Raw genomic sequence first — 16,621 nt, 5'->3', positions numbered from 1 at the left:
TTACTTTGCTTCGGAAAATGAATTAAAAAGTGTGTGTTGTCTCATTTATAAATAACTTTGAACAGCAGTAAAAAAAATAAAAACTTTTAAACGTGTCGTAACAACGACCTGAAATTCTCTAGGTGCAAACACAACACTTTTTCAAAAACACGTAAATATTTGCCGAATAGGTAACTGAAAAAAAAAAACAACGATCATGACGTCTCGTTTTTCGACGACGATACACAATAATATACGATACACGATACATAATAATAATAATAATAATTATTATTATTATAATGTTATTATGGTTGTTGTTGCGTTCGGTCGCGACCGGGTGGAGGGAAAGGTAACCGCCGAGGGCCGACGAGTCGTGCGTGTGCACGTGCGATTACCGGCAGTGACATCCGAATACTCAGACACTATGCGCCACCGGTTCGTCTTATCCATGCTGCTCTTGCTGCCGGCCGTCCGGGCCGCGGTTGGTGCGAAAAACGGACCTGAAATTCGACCAAAAAACGGTACGGTACACACAATATTTTTTATTCGTCGTTTTTATAACCATTTTGCTGTCATCATCGTCTCCTCCGCGGTGGAAAATCGCGGGAAATCGGTCGCGGGGCAAGAAGTCAAACTCTCACATCGTTGCGCACCTCCTCCGATTAATAAAAAAAATTTGATTATCACGACGGGTGACGCGTAGTGCGCGTGACCATAATATTTCGGTACCTACCATCTGTTATCGGGCAGTTATCTACGCTCATTCAAGATCATTAAAATTTTTTTTTCTTTACAAAAAACGCCAAGAATCAAAGTAGAGCGTATTTTCACATGATAATATTTTACGTCAACATTATTTCGTTTTATTTTCATGATTTGATTTAATTTTTTATCGAAAGGCCTTTACTGGCCTTTACGGAGGTCCAGGGTTACCTTGGTTAACAAATATTCTTAGTTATTATGCCTACATTTAAAATTTCAAAACATAACTTAACAAAGTAAAAATTCTTAAAAATAATTACTAATCTGGTGTTTAAACATGGCATATATTTTTAGTTTTGATTACATCATAACCATATCGAACCGACGAAGCCAATGGGAAATGTAATTTTTAAACAAAGATTAAAGGCTAGGGATAACGTGGATTTATATGGAAATGACATTTTTTCTGAATTTTCTATGACATTGCTTTCTAAGCGCGAAATTCGTGTCGTTCATCAGAAAATTAAAATGTTGACTTTTATTTTGTATTTTTTTTTCTACTATTTTGATTTTTAGAGCATTTTTTGGCATTTTTATTATATTTTCATGGTTTAAGAATAAATAAAATGTTATGAAAACTTAGTTTAAATTCCTTAAAAAAAAATTTTAATTAATTTATTTACTGATATTTCTATTTTTATTACGTATTATGTTCGCTCGTAAGACTTCAGTTTACGTGAAACGAAGTTTTTCAAGATACAAATTAACACTTATCGATAACCATCGAAGTTTTTCGTTTTAAAATACCAAACAGTATCTGATTTTCCAATACTATAATTAAACACAAAATATAACGTACTATTACCTAAATTTTATATTATATTAATCAACCTGATAAAAAATTGTTTCATTGGTCAGGGCATTTTTTAACACATTTTATAAAGTTTTGTAATATTATTATAGTTTAGTAAATAATTTTTTTTTGTTAAGGATTTTTGGTTTTTTTTAGAACATTTATATCAACGCCCTACCTAATATTGACATATTAGCCACATTATTAGGCATTTAATTATATAATATCAGTTATAAATTATAATATTATTGTTATAGTTAAATTATTTTTGTTTTAATATTGTGTAAAAATACAAATTTTATATTTCATTAACTGCAGTCAACTATGGTGTCTAATGATGACTCCTCATTGAGTTATTCGTGCAGTTATCTAGTCTGTTTTTTTATTATTTTTTTTTTTTTTTTTGAACAAATTCCACGTCGTGTTATTGTGTTATCATTTCTTATCTGCTGTCTAATGTCTTTAACCTTTTTTTTCGTTACTAGTCATCAATATTATAGATATAATCTTAATTATTCATGAAATGTTTCTTTTTTTTACATGTTTGTAGACACTGAGTTTAGGTTTGACGTTAGGTGGTATCTCATATTGAGAAATGTCCAGCCACGAATTGAAAAATTATAATTGATAGCAAATAATTGAAAAAATAAATATATTTTCAGAAAAAAATCATATTTCTGAAAAAAAAACAATCTCTTACACATTTTATCTTATTATACGGTCTTTCTGGTCGAGACCTCCGTTTTTCCAAAGTCCATACAGTATTACTAGAATAAATCAATGACGACAAACTGTCACAACTGACAGCAACCACTGAAAAAACCATTGATCAATACTATTTCCATTATAGTTTGTAATTGTTGTCATACTATGTTGTAGATTAGGATTCGGGGTGGCTGAGTGGGAAGCATTTTTTTTAACTAATTAAAAGTAATAATACTGAAGAATGTGTTTTATTTGAATTTACACGTAATACCAATTAAAACGGTTAGTGTTATAGAACTTCATTTTTCTAATATTGAAATCACTGAGCGCCTTGGTGAGTCGATCGTAACAATATTATCGAAAACTTAAATAAGCGATGACCTACCTATGAATTCGTATATTATGTACAATCGATTTGGCTTTATTTCGAAAATTAAAGCCATTAAGTTATCAATAAATTAAAAATGAAGCAACTGAACTTCTTAAAATTTTTTATACGTGCTTAGTTTTAAAAATATTTTAAAGTTCTTAAAAAAGAAACCAGTTAATTCAAAAATGTTCAGTCAGGAAAATTGAATGTATAAAATATTAAAGAAGTAAAAGAAAGTAATGTTGAAATATTTTATTGGTGTGATAACAAACTGGAGTAATACGAAATCATTTTCTTATTTAAAACACATACAAATAGATTGCGTAATTCTACGGACAGAGAGAAATCAACATAAATATGTTTTTGGGCTGGGACAGATTTTTTTATTTTCCAATCGATTTTGATTAACACTTTGTTTATTACCATAGAAACGAATAAAACGTAAAAATTTCAATTTAATGTAATCAAAATTACAATTAATGGTTACTTATTAATACCTACGTCATATTATTTATGATACATAAATTTTCTTTAAAGAAGAAAATATAGATTAGCGTGCTACGTTTATCAATACACCAACTTTTTAGGAAAACTTAATTAAAAAAATCGAATTAATGATTTTGTGAAAATAAAATAAAGAAAAGTTTAAAGCACTTAATTTTAATCATTGTTAAAAATTATCATTCAAATTATTAATTTAAGTCACTTACACCAATGTCTATGCAATTTGTATTTTTATAACACAACAATACATAGTATGATGATAATTACCAGATTTATAAATTTGTTGTTAGTGTTTCAAGCTTTCCCACCCAGCGTTGCTATTTTATGAATATATTATTTTTAAATGTTCATACCATAGGTATATCGATTAATTATAATAGTAATGTAACCACATAAATTAACAAAAATACATATTATTTTTTCGAGAGCTGAAAAAGTTCATATGTAAGCTACCTTTTAGCTACCTATAGGGGTTGATATCATAAGCTATAAGCACCTTCCGAGTCTCAAAGAATCTATTGGTAAAACTTTTCATTGAAATCGGTACAGTAGTTTTTGAGTCCATTAGCTTCGGATAAACCAACACGGGTTAAATATAGATATAGTGACCAAATATCAAAATTATAAGTTTAAATTATTATGCCCGATCAATCATATAATATTATATAACATACAGCAACCATTTATATCCATACAATATCTCATTGAAAAACAGCCTTTCAGTTCTTCCCAAATTTTCCAATTTATCTTTTCATTAAAATCTCATTTGTAACATAATAAAAAAAACGAGCCAAATCAGTGCAGCCGTCCTCGATTGATGCTTCGAAGATCGATTATTATATAGATTAAGTACATTTAAATAAGTAACCATACCTAGTAGGTACTACAGACAATATCAATGAAGGTTATTTAATCAGAAAAAAATGAACTGTCCCGTTTTTTTGTCTGGGTTCCCACAGTATAATATTCATTTCATAACTAAATATTCTCCTGATAACTTCTAAGTACAGAATTATAAGACATTGACAACACTCCTACTAAGATCCTTTTAAAAACATACATTATAAGACTCGATAAAATGTTTAATTTCCTCAGGAATTCGGGCAAAAGGCCAAATACAGTTTTAAAATGATACATTTCTGCTCAAAATGCTCGGACATTGTCTAAGTCCGGGGACTTACTATTTTGGATTTTCTCATTATTACTGTTTTTTTTTTTTTTTTTTCATTATTATATTTCGTGTTTTGCGTGTTACAGATGACGACGCATTAATCAATAGCCTGGAGGATGTGGACCTCAGTTGCGACGGAGGTAGATGCGAACCAGACGGACAAGACGTCGTCCCGTCGTCGAGTTGGACAACCACCAAGAAACGTACGTAAGCTACCCCGCGCCCGCCGTCCCAGCGAATAATAATATTCCTAAAAAACCGTCCGCCAAAAACCACTTTCTTATTTTTCCCGTAGTTGTCTAAGAAGATTTGAAAGTCCGTGTCATTTTCCAGGTAAAACCCATTAGTTTGAAAACATTTTAAAGAAACTATGTACCTATATTGACCCCAGTCAACTTACAAAGGTACAAAACAACTATTAAAATAATGAATTTGCAACGATGTACATTCTGTTCCACACACTCAAACTGAGTAAATTTGTCCAGATTTCTAATTTTTTTAGTAGACATCACGCAGAATCAATCCAAATAGTTTTTACTTAAAATATGATATATTTATCTTTAAAAAACCTTGCGCTATCCACATTTTATCATTTTATATTGTAACTAAAATATACGATGAAGAGTGAACATTTTAGCATGAGTATTTTTAAGTTAACAAATTAAAAAGCCCTCTACTGTAGATAGAACTTTGAAGAATAAAATTAATTTATTTTGAAATATTTTGAAAATATGATATCAATGGAATTGGAACAACATACCATGTTTATGTTACCAAGGCTGATCGTTAAACATAAAATTGTATTGTTATACTATTAATGGTTAGAACATTAATTAATTACATTGTAAATCAAAATTTTTTTATTAAACTCAATGTGCTCTAGGGGTTTTTATTAGTTTACTGACTGAAATAATTCTGTCTACCTTTCTCATAATATTATGAATGTATCTAAATAAAAATTTCATAACATTGTGCCACTGTCGATAATATTATATCAAATGAATATTTTTACGTGTCCTAAAAAGCAATAAATCTGCAACGTAATAATAATATGTGATCTCGAACTTGTTTTTTTTTTGTATGTACAATCTAAGGTAAGTCATCTTGCCCTCACTATTGTCGGTTGGTTCACAATAGACTCGTAAATATTCTATGAGCTTTGAAAAGTTTTATTTTATCGACATAATATACGCATAGTTAGATTTCACAAGTCCGCGGAATTCACGTGAACTTTCAGCGATTTTTTTTTGTTGTGACAGCTGCCGTCACCTTTTGATCTATCATGACCAAACGATCCCCTGCCCCCCTCCCCATCCATCGTGTCAACCCCGTCTTTAGCATTTCACTTATTTCACTCACTTTTTTTTATCGCAAATTTTCACCGATATATCCATCTTCCAGTGTTCAATGGTAACGTAGTTTTCAGTGTAAGAAAAAAACGGAAATCTGGTCCCTCACTTCTTCACTATTGTAAGCCTTTTTCTTTTAGGGGCATATTTTTTTTGTGCCATTCATTTTATTTTACTTTCGATATCCTTTATGCGCGCATACAGGAAATGTTTTGGAATTCAACTTATACGGTTTTATATAAAGTATTTTTCACCTGGGCTATGGAGTTCAAAAATATATAGTCCAAGTATCACAAACCGTTTGTTCTCTGTAAGTAGGTACTCAATAATAATATGTTTGTGTTAAATGTGACTGATAGTACTTGTAAGAATATAGTGGTTCGAACAAATGGTAATTATTTGTCTGTATAAACTGTGCTAACTTTTTTTTTCCAAAATACAAAACTTTAAACCATTTAAAAAAAAAACTTTTAAAATGTTAACACGTCTATATAGGTGATGACGTGCACTTACATATTATTTAAGAAATAATTTCAACTAAAAGCATAAAATATAATGGGATTTCGATTTTCTTTATTTAATAGGTTTTCCCATTCGTATGCCTAAAGTGCATGTAACATTTGTTCATATTTCGTTTGAATTTAATTTAAGTAATATACATAATTTAAGTAAGGAATCCGTAAATTTTAATTTGCTCGTTTCTCCTTATACATACTGAATATAATTTGTAAACACACGTTTTATTCAACGTATTGAGTTAACAAACGATACATTATAATTAATTTTTAACTAGTTACATTTTGTTGAATAATAACCAAATATTTTACGAAATTCAACAGGCTTCATTATTTAATTATTTGCTCAAAATTAAATTATAAATAATAATAATAATACATCTGATTAACTTATTTTTTTATCATACCCTTGTCATAAATTAATAAAAATATATTTACATCCTTTCCTAGCTTTGCTATGTACCAGTAGTTTTATAGTTTTGGATTGTGTATGAAATAAATAAAACAAGAAACTATTGTTTTTACAATAATAGTATGGTTCTACTTTACTGGTTTTTTTTTCCAGGGATTCATTTTTGAGAAACCTTAAAAAATTTCATAAAAAACCTCTCTGTTAGTTTAAACTTATATTAAGACATTAAGGATTATATTATTATCCACACATTTAATTATTATTTTAATATTTTAAACAAAAATAAAAAGTTTTAATTGTGCAACGAAACAATAAAGTCATTATAAGTGGTATTAATATTTATTGCCAGCTAAACTTCGTTTTATCAATCAACATATCAGATTATCACCACTGGGTCCGGAAATTGCTCTGGCCTACACAATACAACCAGAAACTTAACTCAACTACAGCTGACTTGCTTTCAGCACAGCCTATCATATATTACAAAAATTAATTATTGATTACGTCATGCCAAAATATGTATTGGTAATCGTATGCTAGTTTATTATATTTTATTTAATATTTTTATCGAACGTTATAATAATATTAACTTTGTACATATCACATTTCCTAGGTATAATTAATTATTTCGTTGTAATAAATATTTATTTTTTTCCCGATGTACAGACATTTGTTAATTAAAAATTATTGGCTTGAATAATATTATGTCAGACCGCACTGGTAATAAATGTTGCACGCTTAATAATATAGCAACGTTTTTCAACTGAATACAAATCGTTGATCATTTAAATTGTTACTATAAAATGAAACTTAGTAATTACTTATGTATACATTATTAATTTGACATATGTACATTGTACACTTGTAAATTGAGTATTGCCAATAAAAATTCTTTTTCATAACTGGCCGAATGATAGGATAGATCAATCTAACAACAACTACAAAAACCAAATACTGTTAAACCGTATGCCACTGATCATGATTGATTGCATGTTTTATACTTTTAAATCATGAATGTTAAGGTTAATATTTATAAATACGTTTGACGTATCTTTATTAAACTACCGACAAAAATACAATTTTCAATTAAATATTTCGTGATCAAGTGTATTTTGGATTTTTTTTAAATAATTTAAAACCATATAAAGTTTAAGTGATCGAATAAAGGTAGTAAAAGTATCACTAAATCCTATCACATTTCGACATGAACAATGTTATGAAAATATATAATTAGAATAAAATTATTGTTACTTTATGTTAAATTCATACATTTTCTTTACAACGAGGTTATAACTTTTTATATATCATAAATTTCAATAGGTCTTGCAGAATTTTTTTTGTTTTATCAGAAACTACTAAAAGCTTACAAACGTTGCTTCGAAAGTCAAATCTGTTTTCAACATTAATATATTAATTGTATGGAACTTTTGGATCATTTTTACTACCTTCAATATTAATATCTGAGAAAATATACTAAAAACAAGCTTATTTACTACTGTTCTGAATATTATAGTAAATTCTACTTTCAATTTACTTGTAAAATAAGTAAGCTTACAAGACAGTTTCAACTGTCTGTTGTTGTATATTTCCAGTATATTATTTTTAATACATAATTTATTTAAATGATATTTTATGAAAAAAAAATGTTTTAGTTAACTAATATCTATTCTGATGTTATTGACAAATATTGTTTTCAAAACATTTCATTAAAACTATTATCAAGTTAATACTAAAAATACTCTTTAAATCGTGTTCTTACTTCTTAGTATAACTTTTATTGGTAGGGTGAATCAACCAACAATCATTAATACTAAAAGAGTTATTGAAATTGAAGTTATATCAAATAAGGATAAAGTACATAATAATAATATATTAAAAATGCAATGTAGAGATGATTAATTTGTTCGATTTTTAAATAAATAAATTGAGATCACTATGTACTAAAATTATAAATCACAATCGTACATTAATAGATATTTGAATCATTATAATCAATAGAATCATTGTGCTCACATAATAATATCAAATATAAACCAATAATCAATATATCGAGGTGATGAATACTATACTTTTCATGCATTCGCAGTTCAAAATATTTTTTTTATGAGGACGTCACACCCGCATGACGTGTTGCCTCCGTCTTACAAATGTACGAAATAGCGAAAACTGTTTTGCGAGAGACAATTTTAATCTCTATATAGTTGTAGTAGAGTTACCAAAACTCTACGACGTATAGAGAAAAACTTTATCTGTGTAGTAGTGTTTTTATTATTTTTTTTTTTTAATCGCAGTAACCAATAATTTTAAATAATTAAATGAAACAAAAAAAAACTATTCTTTTCAAACTGCATACAACTTTAAATGTATTTATATTATCCAAATAATAAAAAAAAAACTACGACACAGATAATGTTCTTCCCTATGCGTTGTGGAATTTCGGTAATTCTACTATAAATACGGAGGGAGTAAGATTGTCTCGTGGAAAACAGTTTTTGCTCTGTCGTACATTTGTAAGACGGATACAACACATGCGGGTGTGGCGTCCTCTTAACATAAACCCAGTCTAATAAATGTTTGTTTTTTTAATAATTAGAACAGCTAAAGTATTCTGATGTCCATATTATACTTAGTTAGTGGTTACAAATTTAAATATATTTAACACGTTTGAGTCGTTCTTTACCTTAGGCATCTTAAAACTTGGCCTTGCAGTAATACCTACTCAGATAACAAATAAAAATAATAATAATAACAACATTGTAACATATTATTCACCCTCTAGTAAAAAAAAACCCGGATCAATGGTAGGATATTATTTTTTTTCAATTATCCTTTTTATATCACATTATAGATAAGATGTATTGATTTATAACAACATAATACTGTAAAAATATTTTTTAAACAAATTTCAAATATGGTATAAAAAGTGGAAATGTTTCCATAGAATTACCGTCGGTGCTTCCATCGTTTTAAATTATAAAGAATATTCAAAAAATAAGCACTCTAGAGCTGTTTCCAATAATATAATTTGACATTCGACATTTTTACAATATTTTTTTTTCTTATTATTTGTCTGTTATTGAATACACTTTTACCAAAACTCAACTACACATATTATTTAAAACAAGTTATCAAAAACTATTCGTTTTTAACTATGGACTTTGAAATAAGTGTCTTTTTATTATTTCGAAAATTCTACGTATGTGGTGCAATAAGTATAAGTGATTACATTAATTTATTTACATTTAAAAAAAAAGCTCAAAGGCTTGGAGGAAGAACCGTCTAGTGACGGTACTTCAACGTGAACAGAAATGAATATTAATTTAAAATTAAATGAAATACAAATTCCAATAGCTCTCACTTTCCTCACAAAATGTATAGACTGTTCAACGACAACATTATTATCTTTATGGATTTATTATCTTTAATAATGACAACTAATAATTAATCTGAACCATAAACTGTTTTAATTATTATTATTATCAATGTTACATTATTTCACGTGTGGGTTCATTTCAGCAAATATTTTTCAACTGACCAATAAATCGTGTCCCGGATTCGAACTACCCCCGATTTTCCCTCGGCAGAAATGTGACACTGATAGAGACTGCTGGCCAAGGATATGTTGTGGATATGGTGGACTCAACGGTCAGAAATATTGTCGAATTCCTTTGCCAAGTTGGCGAAATGATTTAATGAAGACCATTACAAAAAGTAAGTACATTCATACGTATTATTATGTTTATACAATATATTTTCAAAACTGATAAAACGTTGATGTAATTATACTTGATAAACGTTTGATTGTATGTTAAATAATAAATTCAGAACAATCTCAAACTGACACGTACAATTTCTCCAAAATGGCCATATATTTACATTACAACGAAATAATAAATAATATATATATATATACATACATCGACATATTTTTTAATATGTATTTTTGATTAGTTTTAGTACCTACTCGACTAATACTGCCAGAAGTTCAACCGCAGTAAAAGGGACACGAGAAAAGCACTGTTTATATTACTGCACTTTGACATTACACCAATCAGATACAAAAATATCAAGTGTTATATTATACTTCTTAAATTTCAAAATACATTATTCATTTTGACTTGTTGTTATAAAATAAATTAAATTTATTGCAAAAATAAATTGTATTTTTACATACATTTTTATAAAATATACCTTAACAACGATGAAAGATATTAAATGTCTTGATATATTATCAATGCTTTAACTTAAATAATTACATTTTTAAATATGTGATTTATTCTTTTTTATAATTTCAAAGAGTATATTGCTCACTTAGTTGGGAATTTAAAAAAATGTAAACCTAATTGAAGGACGAGATGGATATAGTGCACAAATGTTCATAAAAATTTAATAATTATAAAGAACTTCTTGACCAAACCTTGACTGAAAGCCTAAAAAAAAAATACAAATGAAATATTTACACAATATTATACATGCAAGTAATAATTACTAATTACTAAAATGTCGTTTAATTATCAAGCGACATTTTATTTTAAAAAATAATTAAAAAAATATTACATTTTCTAAATCGTGTACTTAAAATTTCTCAACTATATCAATGAAAATAAAATGAATAAAAACTGAGTAATAAGTACTTACAATAAATTAGTCGGTATTGTAATATTCTCTCATGCTGTATAATACCTGTTATAAATGGAGTGCTGCATTAGACCGTTAGAACTTTGATACTAATTACATTTCTATACAAACGATAACTGAGTAACGGCATTTACCCACTATTAAATCCAATTTAAATTAAATAAAGCTCTATTTCCATTTTCAAACTTTGACATAAAGTTTATTATGAATCCATATTTTCGAAAAGCACTGCACCTGAGTATACCTAGGTATATGATATTTAAGAAACATCAAAGACATTATTATAAATTATTATTTATTACAATTTAACCCAGGAAATGTAAAACTTTGAACAGATGCGATAATATTTCTAAAACACTTATTATTTTAAGTATCCATAATATTTCTCCCAGTAACCAGAAACAATATATAAAAATAATGAACTAATATAGTAAGATCTATTAGTGTTCATGATAAAATAAATATCAAATAAATGTAAAATATTATTAAATAATAATATACATCTAACAAAAATGTGATAATATTTATTACACAACATTCTGTAATATAAGAATTTTTTTTAAAGATATTATGTTTTGTTTAATCACAATAAAATAAAATGACTAGCCATTAGCCGGGTAGTTATTTGCTTGTACTTTATTACTTTCTATGGTATAATATCCACATTTTGACTAAGGCAATTTTTTTTAAAGTAAATAAAATAAAAACCTTTTCTTAAAATACTAATTAGGTATACATTGTACTACAAAGTTTGTATAAACGCATATTTTAGAACCTTTCATAATTATTTTCAAAATAGTTTTGTTTGTTTCAATATCGGCGAACTTTCTTATTGGAATAATTCTATATATTCAAATTATTTATATTAAGTTGAAAGATGTAAGTTTCCTCTCATTTGAAAAAAAAAATTATTGATTCAGTTTTAAGTAAATAGTACTACTAAACCTTTAAGGAATTCAGTGCGTTAGACTAAAATAGAGATAAATTAAAAGTGATCGATCGAATTTTCTTCTTTGATTCCTGTTACGTATATCAATATCATATATCAATTGTAGGTATGTTTCAGTTTAGGACTTTAGGTAGGTACATCCTAACTATGGGGGTTAAAATCGAAAGACAATTTCAATTCAAAACATTATAATATAGAATAGATCAAAACTGAAATATTTTAATACCATTTATGACTTTTTGAAATCAAATTAAATTATATATAAAGATATATAGCTAAATTACAAAACATAAAAACTCGCGTTCAACGTATACGCATACACGTTTGTTCTGTTTTGAACTACAACAATTTTGCACACCATCACCAGGCTTTCACTGTAATCTTATTAGTTATTAGATACTAAAGAACTATTATCTATTGTTGAACAAGAGTCCTCAACTTTTAGAATAAATAATAATAGTTGTAATAATTATTATAATAATAATAGTAAGTCAAGTCAGACTACAATGAAAAACAATTAAGCCGCCAAAATAAGGAATTATAGTGACCGATATGGCAATATCTATTTAATTCCTAATAAACTATTTTTAGCAATACTCTCGAATGAACCCTAAAATGCTAACCTATGTATACTACCGAGTCTTGACGCATGTGACTTAACTTGAACATAATAAATTAAAATATACGGTCTAAATACGGTTCTAAAAATGCAATCAAAAAAATAAAAACAGTTTTAACGACTTTTTTTGCCGTGAAATCAACCACCGTCGTGTCGGGACTTAAAAATCATCGTTCGCAGAGGGACGTAAATCGGCCACAGTACCCAATGAAAATCGTGAGGTCATAACTTTTTTAAGCACCTAAAATAACGACGTTAGTCATTACTCATTATAAACAAAACAATTAACTCTTGGCTTACTATTCACAATTCGTACCTATGTCAAAACCTCACGGAAATTATTTACATATCATTGTCATTTATCTATAAAAAGTCAACAATAGACATTACGTCGTGGAACTATTACAAATAGGTACTCTATAGGTAATTACACGTATTATATAGTTCTATTTAATGCATGTGCTATATTTTATTAATTTTTTTAATACTATGGAAAGAATTTTCCGAAACTGTTTAGTGCATAATATTATAAGCTTTCGGTCATCTATTACAGCTAATTTAAAAAATATGATATAATACAATAATTGTGATACCAAATGCATCTCAAAAGGGGACGAACAACTTGTATGTTCTGAATTTTATAAAAAAAAACTTTTTCTACAATATTTGATTTTGATAAAATCATGACGTTCTTAGTCAATATAAAATATTTGGGACATAACGCTTTTAGATGAAAGATGAAATGGATAGAAAATATTTATCAATTTTCTATATGGTATTATTAGTTTAAATTCATAGAAACGAATTCCTAAATACTTTTATCCATCTCCCGTTTGTAAAATAATAATTATTATAAAATATTACTGTTCCGTCAACGACATAATATACGTTCACATGACAAAAACTAGAAAAAAACACAATTTACCGAAAAATTACGGAAAATATTTAATTGAAATAGTTTTTCCGGTAAGATTTTTCGTATTTTAAAATCGCTCACGATTAAAAAAAATATATATATATTGTATGAAACAGAACAACTCGTCTGTCTCGTCCAGCTGCACAAAGTCGGACTTTGGTTGAACTTTTTTTTTAAGGGGCTGATATTATCCAATGTGGCTTGCACTATTATTACTGAGCAACGGCTCCCCCCTAGAGTCTGTCTATATGCTGCTGCCGTCATAATTTCAACAATTTCGTAAAAAAAAAGAGGAGAGTACGTTTCGTACACTTGAAAAATCGCCAAGACATTGGGTACCTACCGATCGTACCCAATAAAGTACCGACGAATTATTGTTTTTTTTTCCGCGTTTCTTTTCATTAAAATGTAGCGACCACGTGGTACGAAATATAAGTCGCGGGTCGCTGAATCGACAGGTGACAATACTATTACGATGATCGTGTTCGCAGGCCTCCGGTCCAGCAGGCCGCCGTACCTGCAGTGCAGCCCGCCGCCGCCCAAGCGTTACGATCTGTTCCCCCGGAAGTGCCGGACCACCGTGGACTGCCTGCCGGACCTTTGCTGCCCGGAAACCGGAAGAAACGTCTGCCGGCCACCCAAGGAAATAATACGGCCGATCAGGGTCCGGGTGTCCATCGGGTAGGCGGCCGAGGCGTCCGTTGTTAATTCCCGGCCCGACTGAGTTTGCCACCCAGTCAAAATTATCACCGATCAAAATGCTCACCTCGATGTCATTTCCACGGGAAATTTTTATAATTTTTTTTTACAAATGTTTTAAATCCATCGCAAAAGACTTAAAACGGCAATAATATAACACGGCAAGCGTCTACGGATAAATATTTCTAAGACGCTTTTTTTTTCAATGCGATCGTAAATGTTTTCCCGAAACGTTTACAACAGTTTTTCGACTGTTATAATAATATTATTTTGCGCTGCGGGAAAAACATTGTTCTGTGTTATTGTGTAATCGTATATCTATCTAGTCATTACTCGTACTTTATAAATATTGTTAATCGCTGAATCCTTCCGAACATTTGAACGAAGGGATTACGCTTAAAAATTAATTATTTTTGTATATTCGTATTAAGGATCATTTTTGTTATTATTTATTATTATTATTATTATTATTATTACTATTAACATTATTTCTATTATTAAAATAAATTATTACTGTTATTATTAATTATCATTATTTGTATTATTGTGTACGACACTTCGGTAACTTAGGTACTTGATCTGAACGTGTCACCCTCGTCTACGTCGTCTGCGTACATCAAATCCATAATATACGAGACGTTTAGATAGTATAGCTTTAAGTATATAATCAATACAACAAATTCGATGACGAATTATTATTTTCCGGACGTAAGGGAGCACACGAGGTCCCTAGAAAAATCCCAAGTTAATGTTATTATTGTCTCGTTAATAAGACGCTTTCACTAATGCCAAACCCAAATAAAACCCATTTGGCTCTTAACGCGTTTTCAATTTATCTAGGACGTGTAAGATTGACGACAGTAATAGTTGTGCAGTTAAATCCACTGGCCTCGGCAATCGCCCCGACACCATCGCCACGCGTCATATCCAATTAACGAATTTGTGGAGACTATAAAAACATAATAATTTCGTGTTCAACCGATAACCCAATAAAACCACAAACGCGATTGTGTAGAGGCGGTCGCAATCCGAAAAGTCGCTCTGGACAATAATTGAAATATAATAACATTTGGCGTTAGTGGTAAGCCTATATGCAGTTTATCGAATTTGGATGTTTAGCAAACAAATTACTGATGTTATTTAATTTGTTATTAACTGTGTAAACACTGTAAACAATAAATTATTTTATTATTCTTCAATCGATTACCGGCGTATAGTTGGTTTGCAAACAATAACCTACTCCATATTTAATTAAATGACACCGCTGGATACCTGTTTTGTCCATTGTTCGTCATAATTGAACCCGAAATGACTGTGCGATGAATAAAATATGACGTAAGTACCCACCATGAGGACAAAGGTATGGCCCCACTGGCCACTGTATATAGTGTCAGTATTGCACGCATAACACAAAATAATACAAATTATACATTCGAGTTATTATTTGTGAACAAGTGTGTTACAAGAGTTTATTTTATCACTATAACATCGGATTGTTGTCCCGCAGTTAATGTGTAATCGCTCTTTTTTATGCACAACACATCAATATTGATCAACCATAATAGAATTTTGTAAGGTAATAATGTCGTATAGGTACCTATTAATAACTAATAACACTTGGCAATTAGCATTGCGCTCAACAGAGAACATGAAACGTTAAAGTGTTTTCTACACTATTTGAAACATAATAATATACTTACACTGTATCAACGATGGAAAGGCAAATTGATGTAATTCACATTACTAAAAAATAGCGAACAAAAAAATGAATGTCAACATGTCATATTTAAACTGTAATAATAACCGATAGTTATAGTTTTTTGTTATTGTACCAGGAAATTAATATTTATACCTAATCTGTTTAAACAAAATAAATATTAACTATTAATACATTATATTATTATGTACAAATTGTCGTAACGTAAAAATCTGACCTAGACATGAAATAATTTCTATTATACTCAATATGTTCAAGTTGTTTTTTTTTTTTATAACTATTCAATAGCTATTTTGAAATTTGATTTGTAATAAAATATAGGAGATTAAAATTTTAATTTGTATCTAATAAATTTGATAGAAAGTATTAGAAACACATATTATTATGGTATTCACATTGCCCATATGCAATAGTATCTTAGTAAAAATGATCATACTTAAACAAAGTTACAGATTATCAACTATTAATGCAGAACTTAATACAGCAAACAACTGTTTAGGTTGTCGGTGACGGCTAAAAT

The 16,621-nt window shown here is 28.8% G+C and overlaps 1 protein-coding gene across 2 annotated transcripts; it reads left to right on the top strand.

Moving 5' to 3' along the window:
• Positions 1 to 344: 344 nt before the first annotated feature.
• On the top strand, positions 345 to 14,914 carry LOC132936253 (uncharacterized). 2 transcript variants are annotated; one of them, XM_061002944.1, is made up of 4 exons: positions 345 to 503; positions 4,374 to 4,490; positions 10,080 to 10,274; positions 14,177 to 14,914. In XM_061002944.1, exons 1-4 carry the CDS (start codon positions 407 to 409, stop codon positions 14,368 to 14,370), a joined length of 603 nt encoding a protein of 200 aa, XP_060858927.1. In that variant the 5' UTR covers positions 345 to 406; the 3' UTR covers positions 14,371 to 14,914. The 2 variants fall into 2 exon arrangements, with proteins under 2 accessions (XP_060858927.1, XP_060858929.1); XM_061002946.1 differs by lacking the exon at positions 14,177 to 14,914 and adding an exon at positions 10,515 to 14,170.
• The last annotated feature ends 1,707 nt before the right edge of the window (positions 14,915 to 16,621 follow it).

This window comes from Metopolophium dirhodum, chromosome 1 (genome assembly GCF_019925205.1).
Source record: "Metopolophium dirhodum isolate CAU chromosome 1, ASM1992520v1, whole genome shotgun sequence".
Lineage (NCBI taxonomy): Eukaryota > Metazoa > Arthropoda > Insecta > Hemiptera > Aphididae > Metopolophium > Metopolophium dirhodum.
The sequence above is the reverse complement of the archived record's forward strand: the minus strand, read 5'-3'. Positions and strand labels throughout refer to the sequence as shown.

Coding starts and splice junctions, on each gene's coding strand:
- LOC132936253 (XM_061002944.1), top strand. CDS start 407: ATGCGCCACCGGTTCGTCTTATCCATGCTGCTCTTGCTGCCGGCCGTC. Junction 4,491..10,079: donor TTGGACAACCACCAAGAAAC/GTACGTAAGCTA, acceptor GGTTCATTTCAG/CAAATATTTTTCAACTGACC. Junction 10,275..14,176: donor AATGAAGACCATTACAAAAA/GTAAGTACATTC, acceptor TCGTGTTCGCAG/GCCTCCGGTCCAGCAGGCCG.